We start from the raw sequence: 17,571 nt of genomic DNA, 5'->3' as shown, positions 1-17,571 counted from the left end.
AGAGCAAGACTCCATCTCAAAAAAAAAAAGAAAAGAAAGAAAGAAAGAAAAACAAAAAGTAGATGATCATTTCAATTGATGGTGAAAAAGCATTTGATAAAATTCAACACTATGTCACGATAAAAACTCTCAAAAAAAAACTGGATATAGAGGGAACATACCTCAAAACAATAAAAGCCATAAATGAGTGACAGCTAGTATCATACTGAATGTGGAAAAGCTGAAAGCTTTATGCTAAAATTTGAAACATGACAAGAATACCCACTTTCACCACTGTTACTCAGCACAGTACTGGAAGCCCTAGAGCAATCAGACAGGAGAAAGAAATAAAGGTCATCTAAGCTGGAAAGAAAATAGTCAAATCATCCTTGTTTGCAGATGATATAATCTTATATTTAGAAAAACCTAAGGACTCCACCAAAAACCTATTAGAATGAATAAACAAATTCAGTTGCAGGATACAAAATCAACATACAAAAATCAGTAGCACTGCTATAAGCAAACAATCTGAAAAAAAATTAAGAAAGTAATCCCACTTATGATAGGTACAAATAAAATTATATACCTTGGAATTAACTTAACCAAAGTAGTTAAAGATATCTACAATGAAAACTATAAAACATTGATGAGAGAAACTGAAGAGGATACAAAAAAAATTTTGAAAAATAATACCTTGCTCAGGTAAGATAACTGAATAGGAACAGCTCCAGTCTACAGAAGGCAGGTGATATCTGCATATCCAACTAAAGGACTTGGTTCATCTCACTGGGACTGGTTGGATGGTGGGTACAGCACACAGAGGGCGAGCTGAAGCAGGGTGGGGCATCACCTCACCTGAGAAAAGCAAGGGGTAGGGAAAATTCCCTCCCCTAGTCAAGGGAAGCCCTGAGAGACTATATCAGGAAGAATGGTGCATTAGGGCCCAGATACTGCACTGAATTTCACACGGTCTTCTCAACCAGCAGACCAGGAGATTCCCTCAGGTGCCTACACCACCAAGGTCCTGGGTTTCAAGCAAAAAACTGGGTGGCCATTTGGGCAGACACCAAGCTAGCAGCAGGAATTATTTTTTATACCCCAGTGGCACCTGGAACACCACCAAGACAGAACCATTCACTCCCCTGGAAAAAAGGCTGAAGCCAGAGAGCCGAGGGGTCTGGCTCACCAGGTCCCACCCCCACGGAGCCCAGCAAGCTAAAATCCACTGGCTTGAAATTCTCTCTGCCAGTACAGCAGTCTGAGGTCAACCTGGTACACTAGAGCTTGATAGTGGGAAGGGTGACCACCATTGCTGAGGGTTAAGTGGGTGGTTTTACCCTCACAGTATAAACAAAGCCACCCAAAAGTTTGAACTCGGCAGAGCCCACCACAGCTCAGCAAGGACACTATGGCCAGACTGCCCCTCTAGATTCCTCCTCTCTGGGCAGGGCATCACTTAAAAAAAGGTAGCAACAACAGACAGAGACTTATAGAAAAAACCCCATCTCCCTGGGACAGAGCACCTAGGGGAAGGGATGGCTGTGGGAGCAGCTTCAGCAAAATTAAACGGCACTGCCTGACAGCTCTGAACAGAGCAGTGGATCTCCCAGCATAGTGTTTGAGCTCTGATAAGGGGCAGACTGCCTCCTCAAGTGAGTCCCTGACCCCTGTGTATCCTGACTGGGAGACACCTCCCAGTAGGGGCCTACAGACACCTCATATAGGAGAGCTCTGGCTAACATATGGCAGGTGCTCCTCTGAGAAAAAGCTTCCAGAGGAAGGAACAAGCAGCAATCTTTGCTGTTCTGTAGCTTCCATGAGAGATATCCAGATAAACAGAAGCTGGAGTAAACCTCCAGGAAATTCCAGTAGACCTACAGCAGAGGTGTCTGATGGTTAGAAGGAAAACTAACAAACAGAAAACAATAATATCAACCATCAACAAAAAGGACAACCACTCAGAGACCCCATCTGAAGGTCACCAACATCAAAGACCAAAGGTAAATAAATCCACAAAGATGGGGAGAAACCAGCACAAAAAAGCTGAAAATTCCAAAAGCCAAAACACGTCTTCTCCAAAGAATCACAACTCCTCGCCAGCAAGAGAACAAAACTGAACAGAGAATGAGATTGATTAACTGCCAGAAGTAAGCTTCAGAAGGTGGGTAATAACAAACACCACCGAGCTAAAGGAACATGTTCTAACCCAATGCAGTAAAGTGAAGAACCTTGAAAAAAGGTTAAGAGGAATTGCTAACTAGAATAACCAGTTTAGAGAAGAACATAAATGACCTCATGGAGGTGAAAAACAGCATGAGAACTTCATGAAGTATACACAAGTATCAATAGCCAAATCATTCAAGCAGAAAAAGAATATCAGAAACTGAAGATCAACTCAATGAAATAAAGCGAGAACACAATATTAGAGAAAAAAGAGTGAAAAGAAATGAACAAAGCCTCCAAGAAACATGAGACTATGTCAAAAGACCAAATCTATATTTGACTAGTGTACCTGAAAGTGACTGGGAGAATGAAACCAAGTTGGAAAACACTCTTAAGGATATTATTAAGGAGAACGTCTGCAATCTAGCAAGGCAGGCCAACATTCAAATTCAGAAATACAGAGAACACCACAAAGATACTCCTCGAGAAAAGCAAACCCAAGACACATAATTGTCAGATTCACCAAGGTTGAAATGAAGGAAAAAATGTTAAGGGCAGCCTGAGAGAGAGGTCAGGTTACCGATAAAGGTAAGCCCATCAGAGCAACAGCAGATCCCTAGACAGAAACCCTATAAGCCAGAAGAGAGTGGGGGCCAATATTCAACATTCTTAAAGAAAAGAATTCTCAACCCAGAATTTCATATCCAACCAAGCTAAGCAAAAGAGAAATAAAATCCTTCACAGACAAGCAAATGCTGAGACATTTCTGTCACCACCAGGCCTGCCTTACAAGAGCTCCTGAGAGAAGCACTAAACATAAAAAGAAACAATCAGTATCAGCCACTGCAAAAACATACCAAATTGTAAAGACCTCACTGCTAGGAAGAAACTGCATCAACTAACAGACAATATAACCAGCTAGCATCATAATGACAGGATCAAATTCACACACAATATTAATCTTAAATGTAAACAGGATAAATGCCCCAATTAAAAGACAAAGACTGGCAAACTGGATAAACAGTCAAAACCCATCAGTGTGCTATATTCAGGAGACTCTTTGCAGGTAAGACACTCAAAATAAAGGGATGGAGGAATATTAAAGAAGCAAATGGAAAGGAAAAAAAAAAAAAAAAAGCAGGAGTTGCAATCCTAGGCTCTGATAAAACAGACTTTAAACCAACAAAGATCAAAAGAGACAAAGAAGGACATTACATAATGGTAAAGAAATCAATGTAACAAGAAGAGCTAACTCTCCTAAATATATATGTACCCAATATAGGAGCACCCCGATTCATAAAGCAAGTTCTTAGAGATTTCTTAGAGTCCTATAAAGTGACTTACACTCCCACAGAATAATAGTGGGAGACTTTATCACCTCACTGTCAATATTAGACAGATCAACAAGAAAGAATATTGAAAAGGATATCTAGGATTTGAACTCACCGCTGGACCAAGCAAACCTAACACACATCTACAGAACTCTCTACCCTATATCAACAGAATATATATTCTTCTCAGCACCACATCACATGTATTCTAAAATTGACCACATAATTGGAAGTAAAACACTCCTCAGCAAATGCAAAAGAATGGAAATCATAATAAACAGTGTCTCAGACAACAGTGAAATCCAATTAGAACTCAGGATTAAGAAACTCACTCAAAAAACTGCACAACTACATAAAAACAGAACGATCTGCTCCTGAATGACTACTGGGTAAATAACAAAATTAAAGCAGAAATAAATAAGTTCTTTGAAACCAATGAGAACAAAGAGGCAATGTACCAAAATATCTGAAACACATTTAAAGCAGTGTGTAGACGGAAATTTATAGCACTAAATGCCCATAAGAGAAAGCAGGAAAGATCTAAAATTGACACTTTAACATCACCATTAAAAGAACTAGAGATGCAAGAGCAAATAAATTCAAAAGCTAGCAGAAGACAATAAATAACTAAGATCAGAGCAGAGCCTAAGGAGATAGAGAAATGAAAAACCCTTTAAAAAAAATCAATGAATACAGGAGCTGATTTTTTCAAAAGATCAACATATAAGACAGACCATTAGCCGGACTAATAAAAAAGAGAGAGGAATTAAATAAACACAATAAAAAATGATAAAGGGGTATCACCACCAATCCCACAGAAATATAAACTACCATCAGAGAATACTATAAACTCCTCTATACAAATAAACTAGAAAATCTAGAAGAAATGGATAAATTACTTGACACATACACCCTTCCAAGACTAAACCAGGAAGAACTCAAATCCCTGAAGAGACCAATAACAAGTTCTGAAATTGAGCCAGTAATTAAAGCCTACCAACCAAAAAAAAGTCCAGGTCCAGACCAATTCACAGCCAAATTGTACCAGCATTAAAAAAAGCAGCTGGTATTATTTCTTCTGAAAGTATTCCAGACAATAGAAAAAGAAGGAATCCTCCCAAACTCATTTTATGAGGCCAGCATCATCCTGATACCAAAGCCTGGCAGAAACACAAAAAAAGAAAATTTCAGGCCAATATCCCTGATGAACATCAATGCAAAAATCCTCAATAAAATACTAGCAAACTAAATCCAGCAGCACATCAAAAAACTCATCCACCACAATCAAGGCAGCTTCATCCCTGGGATGCAAGGCTGGTTCAACATATGCAAATCAATAAACAATCTATCACATAAACAAAACCAAAGACAAAACTCACATGATTATCTCAATAGATGCAGAAAAGGCCTTTGAAAAAATCCAACAGCACTTCATGCTAAAAAAAATCTCAATAAACTAGGTACTGATGGAACATATCTCAAAATAGTAAGAACTATTTATGACAAACGCATACCCAATATCATACTGAAAGGCAAAAACTGGAAGTATTTCCTTTGAAAAACAGTACAAGACAAGGATGCCCTCTCTCACCACTCCTATTCAACATAGTACTGGAAGTTATTGTCAGGGCAATCAGGCAAGAGAAAGAAATAAAGGGTATTCAAATCAGAAGAGAGGAAGTCAAACTGTCACTGTTTGCAGCTGACATTATTGGATATTTAGAAGACCCCACCATTTCAGCCCACAGTCTCCTTAAGCCAATAAGCAACTTCAGCAAAGTCTCAGGATATAGAATCAATGTGCAAAAATCACAAGCATTTCTATACACCAATAATAGAGAAATAGAGAGTCAAATCATGAGTGAACTCCCATTCACAATTGCTACAAAGAGAATAAAACACCTAAGAATACAACTTACAAGAGATGTAAAGGACCTCTTCAAGGAGAACTACTGTTCAATGAAATAAAAGAGGACACAAACAAATGGAAAAACATTCCATGCTCATGGTTAGGAAGAATCAATATTGTGAAAATGGCCATACTGTCCAAAGTAATTTGTATATTCAATGTTATCCCCGTCAAGCTACCACTGACTTTCTTCACAGAATTGGAAAAAAACTACTTTAAATTTCATATGGAACCAAAAGAGCCTGCATAGCCAATATAATCCTAAGCAAAAAGAAAAATCCTGGAGGCATCATGCTACCTGACTTCTAACTATACTACAAGGCTACAGTAACCAAAACAGCATGGTACTGGAACCAAAATAGATATATAGATCAATGGAACAGAACAGAGGCCTCAGAAATAATGCCACACACCTACAATCTTCTGACCTTTGACAAACCTGACAAAAATAATCAATAGGGAAAGCATTCCCTATTTAATAAACAGTGTTGGGAAAACTGGCTAGCCATATGCAGAAAGTTGAAACTGGATCCCTTCCTTATACCTTATACAAAAATTAACTCAAGATGGATCAAAGATTTAAATGTAAGACCTAAAACCATAAAAACCCTAAAAGAAAACCTAGGCAATACCATTTATGACACAGGCATGGGCAAAGATGTCATGACTAAAACACCAAAACCAATGGCAACAAAAGCTAAAATAGACAAATGGGATCTAATTAAACTAAACATCTTCTGCACAGCAAAAGAAACTATCATCAGAGTGAAAAGGCAACCCACAGAATGGAAGAAAATTTTCACAATCTATCCATCTAACAAGGGCTAATAATACTCAGAATCTACAAAGAACTTAAATTTACAAGAAAAATACAACCCCATCAAAAAGTAGGCAAAGGATATGAACAGACACTTCTCAAAAGAAGACATTCATGCAGCTAACAAACACACGAAAAAAAGCCCATCATCACTGGACATTAGAAAAATGCAAATCAAAACCACACTGAGACACCATCTCATGCCAGTTAGAATGGCAATCATTACAAAATCAGGAGACAACAGATGCTGGAGAGGATGTGGGGAAATAGGAATGCTTTTACACTGCTGGTGGGAGTGTAAATTAGTTCAACCACTGTGGAAGACAGTGTGATGATTCCTCAAGGATGTAGAACTAGAAACACCATTTGACCCAGCAATCTCATTACTAAAGTATACACCCAAAGGATTATAAATCATTTGACTATAAACATATGTGCACATATATGTTTACTGCAGCACTGTTCCCAATAACAAAGACATGGAAGCAATCCAAGTTCCCATCAATGATAGACTAGATAAAGAAAATGTGGCACATATATACCATGGAATACTATGCAGCCATAAAAAAGGATGAGTTCATGTCCTTTGCAGGGACAGGGATGAAACTGGAAACCATCAATCTCAGCTAACTAATATAAGAACAAAAAACCAAACACCACATGTTCTCACTTATAAATGGAGGTTGAACAATGAGAACACATGGACACAGGGAGGGGAACATCACACACCGGGGCCTGTCTGAGGGTGAGGACTAGGGGAGGGATACCATTAGAAGAAATACCTAATGTATATGACAGGTTGATGGGTGCAGCAAACCACCATGGCACATGTATACCTATGTAACAAACATGCACATTCTGCTCATGTACCCAAGAACTTAAAATATAATTTTAAAAAAGAAAGAAATACCTTGATCATGGATTGAAAGAGTCAATATTGTTAAAATGTCCATACTGCCCAAAGCCATCTATAGATTCTGTGCAATCCCTATCAAAATACTAATGATATTCTTTGCAAAATTCTTTTTAAAAATATGAAAATTATATGGAAGGCCAGGCGCGGTGGCTCACGCTTGTAATCCCAGCACTTTGGGAGGCCGAGGCGGGTGGATCATGAGGGCAAGAGATCGAGACCATCCTGGTCAACGTGGTGAAACCCCGTCTCTACTAAAAATACAAAAATTAGCTGGGCATGGTGGCGCATGCCTGTAGTCCCAGCTACTCGGGAGGCTGAGGCAGGAGAATTGCTTGAACCCAGGAGGCGGAGGTTGCGGTGAGCCGAGATTGCGCCATTGCACTCCAGCCTGGGTAATAAGAGCGAAACTCCGTCTCAAAAAAAAAAAAGAAAGAAAGAAAGAAAATTATATGGAAACACAAAAAACCCAGGGTAGCCAAAGCTATCCTGAGCAAAAAGAACAAAACTGGAGGACTCACATTACCTGACTTCAAATTAGACTACAAAGCTATAATAACCAAAATCACATGGTACTGACATAAAAACAAACACATAGACCAATGGAACAAAACAGAGAACTCAGAACTATAGTCATGTATCTACAATGAACTCACTGTTAACAAAAGTGCCAAGAAAATACATCTGGGAAAAGACAGTCCCTTCAGTTAACGGTGCTGGGAAAACCGGATATACATATACAAAAGAATGAAACTAGACCCCTATCTTTTGCCATGTACAAAAGTCAAATCACGATGGATTAAATACTTAAGTAACAGACATCAAACTATGAAGCTACTAAAAGAAAACACTGCAGAAACTACAGGACATAAGACTGGACAAAGATTTCTTAGGTAATACCGCACATGGACAGGAAACCAAAGCAAAGATGTACACATGGGATCACATCAAGTTAAAAAGCTTCTGCACAGCAAAAAAAGCAATCAAAAGAGTGAACAGACAGGGACAATATCTGCAAACTAACCATCTGACAAGAGATTAATAACCAGAATATATAAGGAGCTCAAACAACTCTATATGAAAAAAATCTAATTAGCTGATTTTAAAAGGGACAAAAGATGTGAATACGTGTCTCAAAAGAAGACACACAAATGACAAATAGGTATTTGAAAAGGTACTGAACATCACTGATCATCAGAGAAATGCAAATCAAAATTACTATGAGATATCAGAGAAATGTAAATCAAAATTACTGAGATAGTATCTTATCCCAGTTAAAATGGCTTTTATCCAAAAAACAAGTAACAACAAATGCTGGCAAGGATGTGGAGAAAGTGGAACTTCTGTACACTGTTGAGGGGAATGTGAATTAGTACAACCACTTTTGAGAACAGTTTGACGATTCCGATAAAAACTAATAATAGAGCTACCATGAGACCTAGGAATACCATTGCTAGGTATAAACCCAAAAGAAAGGAAATTAGTATATCAAAAAGATATCTGCACTCTCGTGTTTATTACAACACTGTTCTCAAGAGCCATGATTTGAAAGCAACCTTAGTGTTCATCAAGAGACAAACGGATAAAGAAAATGTAGTAAACACACATAATGGGGTTCTATTCTTACATAAAAAAAGAATGATATCATGTCATTTGCAACAACATGGATGGAAATGGAGGACATATTAAGTGAAATAAGCTAATCACAGAAAGACAAATTTTGCATGTTCTTACTTATTTGTGCAAGCTCAACATTAAAACAATTGAACTCATGGAGACAGAGAGCAGTACAATGTTTAGCAGAGGCTGGGAAGGGTAGCATAGGCTGCAGGGAGAGTGAGGATGGTTAGCAGGTACAAAAATATAGTTAAACTGAGTAGGATCTAGTATTTGATAGCACAACAGGATTACCACAATGAATAATAGTTTATTACACATTGTTAAATAACTAAAAGAGTGAGATCACGTATACCCCAAATATTCTGACATAATTATGTGCTATAAGCCTGATAAAATATCTCACGTACCTCCATAAATGTATACATTTACTCTGTACCCATAAAATACAAAATAATAATAAATATTTTTTAAAAACATTCACTAAATTAAGACTAGAGGGGAACTTCCTCAATCTAATAAAATAACAACAACAAAACACCTCAGAGGTAATATCATACTTAACAGTGAAAAAGCAAATCCTTTGCCCCTGAAATAAGGCACAAGATGTAGATATCCACTCTTTTTCTATTTAACACTGTACCAGAGGTTCTAGCAGAAAAATACAAAATGAAATTAAAAGCACTCAGATTAGAAAGGAAGAAATGAAACTATGTCTATTTGCAGATGTCACGATATGATATGTAGAAAGTCTTAAGGAATTTACAAATTAAAAAATCAGAATGAGTTAACCTATTCAGTAAGGTTGCAGTATACAAGATCAGTATACAAAACTCAATTGTGTATCTACACATTATGAATGAATGATATGAAATGAAAATTAAGAAATAGTTCCAATTACAATAGCATCTAAAATAATAAAATATTCAGGAATACATCTACCCAAAGAAGTGAAAATTTATACCGTGAAAGCTACAAAACAATTGAAAAAATTGAAGAAGACCTAAATAAATGGAAAACATCACATGTTCATGGATCAGAAGACTTAATATTATTGAGATGATAACATTCCCCAAACTGATCTACTGATTCAAGGCAATCTCTATTAAACTCTCAGATGGCTTTTTTGGCCAGAAGAGAAAAGATAATTCTAAGATTCATTCGAAAATTTAACAGACCCAGAATAGCTGGTCTAGAAAAAGAATAAATATGGAGGACACATAAACCTCAATTTCAAAACTTGCTACAAAGCTGCAACAATCAAGTGAGTGTGGCATAGGCCGGATAGATGTATAGATCAAATAAACAGAACTGAGGTCCAGAAATAAACTCTTATATTTACAGTCAACTGATATTCAATAATGGTATCAAGACAATTCAGTGGGGAAAAAAGAATTTTCTTCAGCAAATGGTGCTGAAACAACTAAATAACATATAAAAGTATGACGTTGGGCCTGTATCTCACACCATATTCAAAAGTTAACTCGTTAACTCAAAATGTATCGAAGAATTAAATCTAGGACATAAAACTATAAAACTCCCAGAACAAAATAAAGGTGTCAATCTTCATAACCTTGGATTAGCAATGGTTTCTTAGATATGGCATCAAAAGCATGAGCAACACCAAAAAAAGGTAAATAAAATGTTATCAAAATTAAAAACTGGTATTTTTAAGAACACCATCAAGAGAGTAAAAAATAACAAAGAATTTAGAAAAAATAGTTTCAATGTATATATCTGATAAAGAATGTGGATCTAGTATATACACAAAGGATTTTAATAGACATTTCTCCAAAGATAATAATACATGAAAAGATGCTCGTCATCATTTGCCATCAGAAAAATGCAAATCAGAACCACAATGATTCCAGACCAGCATGGCCAACGTAGCAAAACCCCGTCTCTACTAAAAATACAAAAATTAGCAACATGTGGTGGCATGCACCTGTAGTCCCAGCTACTTGGGAGGCTAAGGCAGGAGAATAGCTTGAATCCAGGAGGCAGAGTTTGCAGTGAGCTGAGATCATGCCACTATAACTCCAGCCTGGGTGATACAGCAAGACTCTGTCTCAAACAAACAAATGAACAAACAAAAAATCATAGTGAGATATCACTTCACATCCATGAGGTGGCTATAACAAAAAAGGTAAACAATTACAAGTGTTAGTGAGAACATGGAAAAAAATCAAAGCCCTTAAACATAGTGTCTGAATGAAAAATGGTGCATCTGCTTTGGAAAATACTCTGGCAGTTCCTCAAAATCTTAAAAACAGTTACCATATGACCCAATAACCTCACTCTTAAGTATATAAGCAAGAGAAATTAAAATTTATGTACATGTAGGAAAGAAAAAGTAGTATCTTTTCCTTTACCCATGGCAAGGTTCATGGCTGACATCCTGTTAATAAAAGACAAATTACTAAGAGAAAAATATAACAAATTTATTTAACCAAAGTTTTAAATGACACAGTAGATATCAGAAATCGAGACCCAAAGACCCAGGAAAAACTGTGTATTTTTATGGAAAGACATGTAAAATTGTGACTGGAGGACAACGGCATATGATCCTGTGGTAAAGTAAACTTATTAGAAAGGACTGTTTGTTCAGATTCTTCTTAGACTCTAGGTACAAGAGGGTCATAAGATCCACTTTCTGGGAAGGTAGCTATGAGAATTCTTTTATGATCATGCTTCATGAGAGAAAGCTGGGAGAAGATCAGTGAACAATCTTGCTGCTTCTGCGGATATTGAGTAAATGACATGGACCATCACATCCAAAAATAAATTATAATTAGATTAAAGACTTGGGGGTTAGGAAAGCTTTATCATATAAAACTTTTAAAGCAAAAACATTTGAGAAGAAAATAATAAAATGATTACCAAAATTCACAAACTTTTGAAAGTCTAGTTTCCTTATTCAAGGTATGTAGAACAGAAGGTATTTATAAGATACAAAGTATTAGTATCCAAAATAAATAGTGAATGCCCAAAAAGCAATTAAGAAAAAGACAATAACCCCATGAGAAAAAAAAAGTAACACAACTACAAGTCACAGCAAATCCCAGAGCTGATTATTCAAATAAAATAAATAAGGAAATAAAAATCACCAAATAATTATGTAGCTGTGAATTAACACATCTCCAAATTGTTTAAACCCTGCATAGAAGCAGAAGCTGGCACAAAAATTAAGAAAATGCACCAGAATTCAATTATCTCAATGGCTCAGTCATCCCATGATTGTGCACTAATAGACTTAAGTAATCTACAAAAGGTGTATACACTGAGAAAGATATATCCTTCTCCCCTAACTTAAATATTCTTGTACACATGCATATACACACCCATACATCCATACATATTACCATTGTCCCTCAGTATCCCTGGAGGATTGAATCCAGGACTCTCCACAGACACCAAAATCCATGGATGCTTAAATCTCTGATATAAAACAGCACAGTATTTGTGAATACCTTACAGACGTGTTGCAATATACTTTAAATCATCTCTAGATTACTTAAAATACCAAATATAATATAAACAGTTATAATGTATTTTTTACTTGTATCATTTATTATTATATTGTTACTTTTAATTGTGTTTTTCTTTTTCTGAATACTTTGATCCACCCACGCAGAACCTGCAGATACATATGGTCAGCCGCTTATAGTTGGTGAATAGTTGGTGAATAGCTGTGTGTGTGTGTGTGTGTGTGTGTTTTCTTTTTAGGGGCATATGCATGGAGAAACCACATACTTATTAGTACTAAAATCTGTGTCTGGCCTTTTCAACAAAACCTATTATAAAAAAAAAAAAAGAAAGCATATAATTTAATGAGAAAAGAAATTAGCAAAAACCTCTAAAGACAAAGAGAATACCACAAAAGTATTATTTTGAAATATACTAATCAAAAAAATATAAGAAACCACTGCCTCACTTGACTAGCCTTTAAAAAAGGATATAAGATTATAAAGCTTGATTGTAACCTTTCTCTTCCATAAAAAAAATTTTTTTCCCATAAATAAGGCCCTTTAAAGTCAAAGAAAGCACCATCATAGAACCACATATTTGTATTGTTTAACTGCTTAGTATTTTTTTACATTTTATATTTTAAAGAATCTAGAAAATAGTCTTAAAAACTATATTGCAATAAATTCTAGCTATATTTGTAAGCTTAGGCCTTAAGTGAAAAAGTTAAAACCCATGATTCTAAATATGTTTTTTGAAAACACATTTTATTTCAAAATGCAATAGCCTTTATTTTTTAATGATTACATTTTAGGATAACCATTTGAAGTCAGTTTCCTGCTTTGCAACATCAATTTTTAAAAAGCTATGGGTCTTAAGTGAAAGAATATAAATTAATGCTAGGCCCCACTGGTAGATTTGAATATATAACTTGTTATTTAAAGAAAATAACATGTATTAAGCTTCCTAGAAAAAGTTAGATTCAAAAGAGGAGTGTGGATTCCATTCCATTCCCATTGTATACCTTTATTTTTACATCAGTGCTATATTTTTCTTTTCTCCAATGTGCTTCCTGCTTCCTCAGTTTCTCCAGGTCATTCAGCAGGTCAGCACAGCGGGTGCTTAATTTCTGGTTTTCCTCCTCCAGATTTTTTATAACTAGTCTGTTTTGTTCTTCTTTGTTCTGTACACACTCCTTAGTGTCCTGTAGAACAGTACCACAAGGGCAAATAAACAAAACAAAACCAAAAAAACAACCAAAAAAATGGTGAGAACTAATCAGCAAATACAAACTGTGCAGTTTTACCCTCACAGCAGCTTCTTCTATATTTGATAGCCAAGGTCACCTGTGTACTTTTATGGGCCTCTTTTCATGCAGGTGGATGGGTCATATTTTTTCACTGGATGACAGCTTTGATGAGTACACATTTGCAAAGAGCCCATTAATTGATCAAGCTGCCTTTGATGCTGTCCCCAGCTATTTTTGAGACCCATACAGACATATCCTCCCAGACCTGGGTTTTATCAATTAATAATGCCAGTCCCATCAGAATCTAATTACAAGAAGCCACATATTCACACTCCTACTTTCTTAGCTCCATTTCCATCATTAACTATTTATCTAAAAGTTATAAAGCTTAGAGTTCTAGCTTTAAAGCAGCCTTATCAGAGTTTTTGCATGTGAGAAAACTGTATGGTACAGCAGGGCCTAAGGCAAGTTTTCCTCCAAACCTGTCACTTCCTGTGCCACAAAGGCTAACAAAGCTTAAAGCAGAACTTCAAAGCAACAGTCCCACAAAACTATGTACAAGTCAACACACCTTAATTTCTTGACTTTTATCTTTAAATTTCTTCTCCAACTCACTGAATTCTTTCCTTAAGAAAGCATTTTCTTCATCTACTGCAGTCTTCCGTTTCACAAGGTCATTTATTTCCTGTTTCAGTAGTGATTCTCTCTGTGGAAAAAAAATTAAATTACTGGTGAGCTATTATTTCTAAGAAAATAAATACTTTATTTTAAAGGTTTTACATTTTGATTTGCTAATGTTAGGATTAACTGCTTTCATAATAATGTCTATCACCAGAGTTCTCATTTCCTGTGATATGCCCATAATTTTTAACTAAAATGTGCAAATACAGGGCCTATTTATGTTGAAGAACACATAAAAACTGGACACTAAACATTAAGCCACACTCAGAAAGCAAGCTTTCAGAATTCTGATGTGTAACAGAGAAAAAAAAAGATTTTTTAAAAAATATTCTAATTAAAGAAAATATATTTGTAGCTAACATAATTCCTTATTATTTTATCTGAATGTCATTTAGAAGAAACTTTTCTGAAAAACTGATTTTGTGAAAGCATAAATCACTTTAAAAATTTTTTAATGGGAAGTTATTCTGTAGACAGAATATTTAGAATGTTAAGACTGTCATAATTTTTAACTGAACATTCTTTTCACCTGTGAGATGCCTAACTTACACACCTACAAGGTAGATGTACCCATGACTCAATTTTTACCTTCCCTTGTTTCTCCGTATATCTTTTCTCTCAAAAACTGTAGTGCTTCTCTTGGCTGCTAATCTTACCTCTGTCTGAAAGACTATCCAGTCTATAATCCAGCCCTCACCTTCCCAATCACCAGTCTCATATTTCCAGCTATACAAGACCTCCCCCTTTGGATTGTCTACTACCTCAAACTAACTTGTTAAAAATGAAATCCATATCCTGATTTTATCTCTTTCCTAAACTTCTTCAACTTTTATCAATCCATCCATTCTTTCAACTAATATTTATTAAGCACATACTATCCAGCCTAACACAATTATTGGAAGCCTCCAAGTCAGACTCAATAACGCCTTTTGTCTGTCAACCAAGAAAGAGACACATCAAGATGGAAACACATTTTTTAAGTATTACACTCAGTAGACTTTATTCCATCTCTGAGCTATCATTGATGCTGATCCCTAAATATCAATTTATTTTATACTCTCATATTTCCTCTTTATCAAATTGTCTCCAAAGGACTTGGAAATAAACCAAAAATGAGGGGAAGATTCAGGAGCAGAATGAAAAATGGATTGAGTTTTAGGAATAAAGTGAAAATATATCCAATATTATATTTTATTTATTTCATTTTTTTTAGAGACAGGGTCTCACTCTATTATGTCATACAGTCAGGAATGCAGGGGAACAATCATGGCTCACTGCAGCCTGGAACTCCTGGGATCCCCCCACCTCAAACTCCTAAGTAGATAGGACCATAGGTATGTGTCACCAACCCAGCTAATTTTTAATTTTCTTCGTAGAGATAAGATCTTACTATGTTGCCTTCTCAAACTCCTGGACCCAAGCAGTCTTCCCAGCTCAGCCCGCTGAGTTAACCCCAATATTCTAGTTTTTAAAGGTATAATACTATTGATTTTATTATACTTAAAAGAAATAAAAGGAGTGGACCCTGTACATACCAACATTCATCGAGGAAACAAAATTGTATCATTATCTTTGATATCTCATGTATATCCCTTTATCCTCTAATACCTCCTATTCCCTCCAACAATAAGCATTATACTGAAACCCTGATTCTTATCTTTGTCTTGCTTTTCTTTATAGTTCAAAGACAGATATATGTCCCTATTTAAAACACTGTATAGTTTTGCTTATTTCTAAATTTAAGTTAAATCATACTACATATATTATACAGCTTGTTATTTTTGCTCAACATATGTTCCCATATTCATAATGATGAATGCAAGTGTAGATCAATTACCTTCATAAATAGTATTAGTCCATCAGAAAAATATGCTATATTTATCCATCTTTTATCGGTGTGTATTTCAGCTGTTTCCCATTTGAGGTAAAGGGGTATACAAACAATGCTGCTATGAACACTCTTAAACATGATTCCAAGTATTTATGACTAAGAATTTCTCCCAAGCAGTGTTTTTCACACTACAGGTTACCATCTAGTAATGGGTCATTAAATAAATTTAGTTACCATAGTCAGTATTTTTTTAATGGAATATAATACAACAGAAAGTATCGAGTTAATAGCCGCACATTCTTAGCAAAGAAACTATGGTTACAGGAATAAACTTATGAAACAGACATGCTTTATAATTATTTTCTAAATTTTTATGTTTAAGATTTTTATTGTATTTAAATATTAGCAAATTCACATTTGATATAAACATTTGCATATGTTTATCTTAATTATATGTAGTAAAAATAACTATTATATGAAATTTTTATTTCATGTTTACTGGGTCATGAAGTAAAATGTACTTTTTTCAGTCTGAGGATCATATTAATAAAAGTATGAAGAACACTTCTCTGGATTATATCCACTTAGAGGTGAAATTGCTAAATCAACGATTATTTGCACTTCAGGAGTTTTCAGTACTCTACCTCCCTACCAACAGTTAACTCTCAGGGTTGGAAATTTTTTTAAATCCAGTAAGTACAAACAGCATCTCAGTTTTAACTTTTATGTCCTGTTTTAATTACTAGGCCATATCTAAATGTGCCTGACATCAATCAAGTAACATAAAAATAGACGCATAAAAATGGCTCATCCACAATTTATAATCAATTTTTCTACTCTCAGCTAAGTCTTATGCCCCTTTAAGATTCAATTTCCACCTCCTCAATAAGTTTCCCTTACTATCCCAGTATTTTGTAATTCTTGCCATTTCTAAATTTTTGTATTATCTATATTGTTCATTTGATACATAACAAACTACCTAGTCTTGCTATCTCTCTATCTACTCATAATATCTTCCAAACTAGATTGTTAAGTGTTTACAGATCAGATTGACACTAAATAATAAATTCAATAATATAAGCATTAAAGCTGTTTGTAAAAGACCCAGAAGCCTATGCTTTGAAGGAGAAATGATAAAATTTGAGCATCTCTTGTCTATTCCAGAAATTAAACTCTAGGAAGGAGAGAACACTGACCAATTGACAAGTTTTAAAAGGGTTTTCCCACTAAAGTGAACTAAACTTAACAGGCATTGACAACATAAATGATATCAATAGCGAGTCCTTTCATGAAAATTATTTAATACATGAGATTTGGGCATTTGAGTTAACTTAGAATAGTAATTCAAAAGGACCAACACAGACTCAGTTTGTAAATTTAAAAGCATAATAAGAAAAAAAAGTTGGTTAACCAGAACTATCATATTCTGAGAATTAGTTTAATATTACATTTCATAATACAGATTCTTGTATCACAAAATCATTAAAATGTAATAAGTTAGACAAAGATTCTTTCCCAATACAAGAGCACTGATAAATTCTAAAAAAGTGTAAAAGTTTGAATAAATCAACATAATTTCCTAATAAAATATACCCTCGATAATCTAAATAATGAAA

The 17,571-nt window shown here is 35.2% G+C and overlaps 1 protein-coding gene across 7 annotated transcripts in view; it reads right to left on the bottom strand.

The window, feature by feature from the left end:
* CNTLN (centlein) overlaps window positions 1-17,571 on the bottom strand; it is a 338,923-nt gene that overhangs the window by 245,710 nt on the left and 75,642 nt on the right. For all 7 annotated transcript variants that reach the window (XR_005202994.1, XM_017545934.2, XM_017545930.2 and 4 more), the window contains exons 4-5: window positions 14,015-14,149; window positions 13,219-13,398 (exon numbers count right to left, since the gene is read on the bottom strand). Coding sequence is in view for 6 of the 7 variants with exons in the window: in XM_017545934.2 (XP_017401423.1) it covers window positions 13,219-13,398; window positions 14,015-14,149 (315 nt within the window). In the remaining variant the exon portion in view is untranslated. The remainder of the gene's footprint in view (window positions 1-13,218; window positions 13,399-14,014; window positions 14,150-17,571) is intronic.

Source organism: Cebus imitator, unplaced genomic scaffold, assembly GCF_001604975.1.
Source record: "Cebus imitator isolate Cc_AM_T3 unplaced genomic scaffold, Cebus_imitator-1.0 Scaffold183, whole genome shotgun sequence".
NCBI classification, from domain to species: domain Eukaryota; kingdom Metazoa; phylum Chordata; class Mammalia; order Primates; family Cebidae; genus Cebus; species Cebus imitator.
This window is presented reverse-complemented; position numbering and strand designations above follow the sequence as displayed.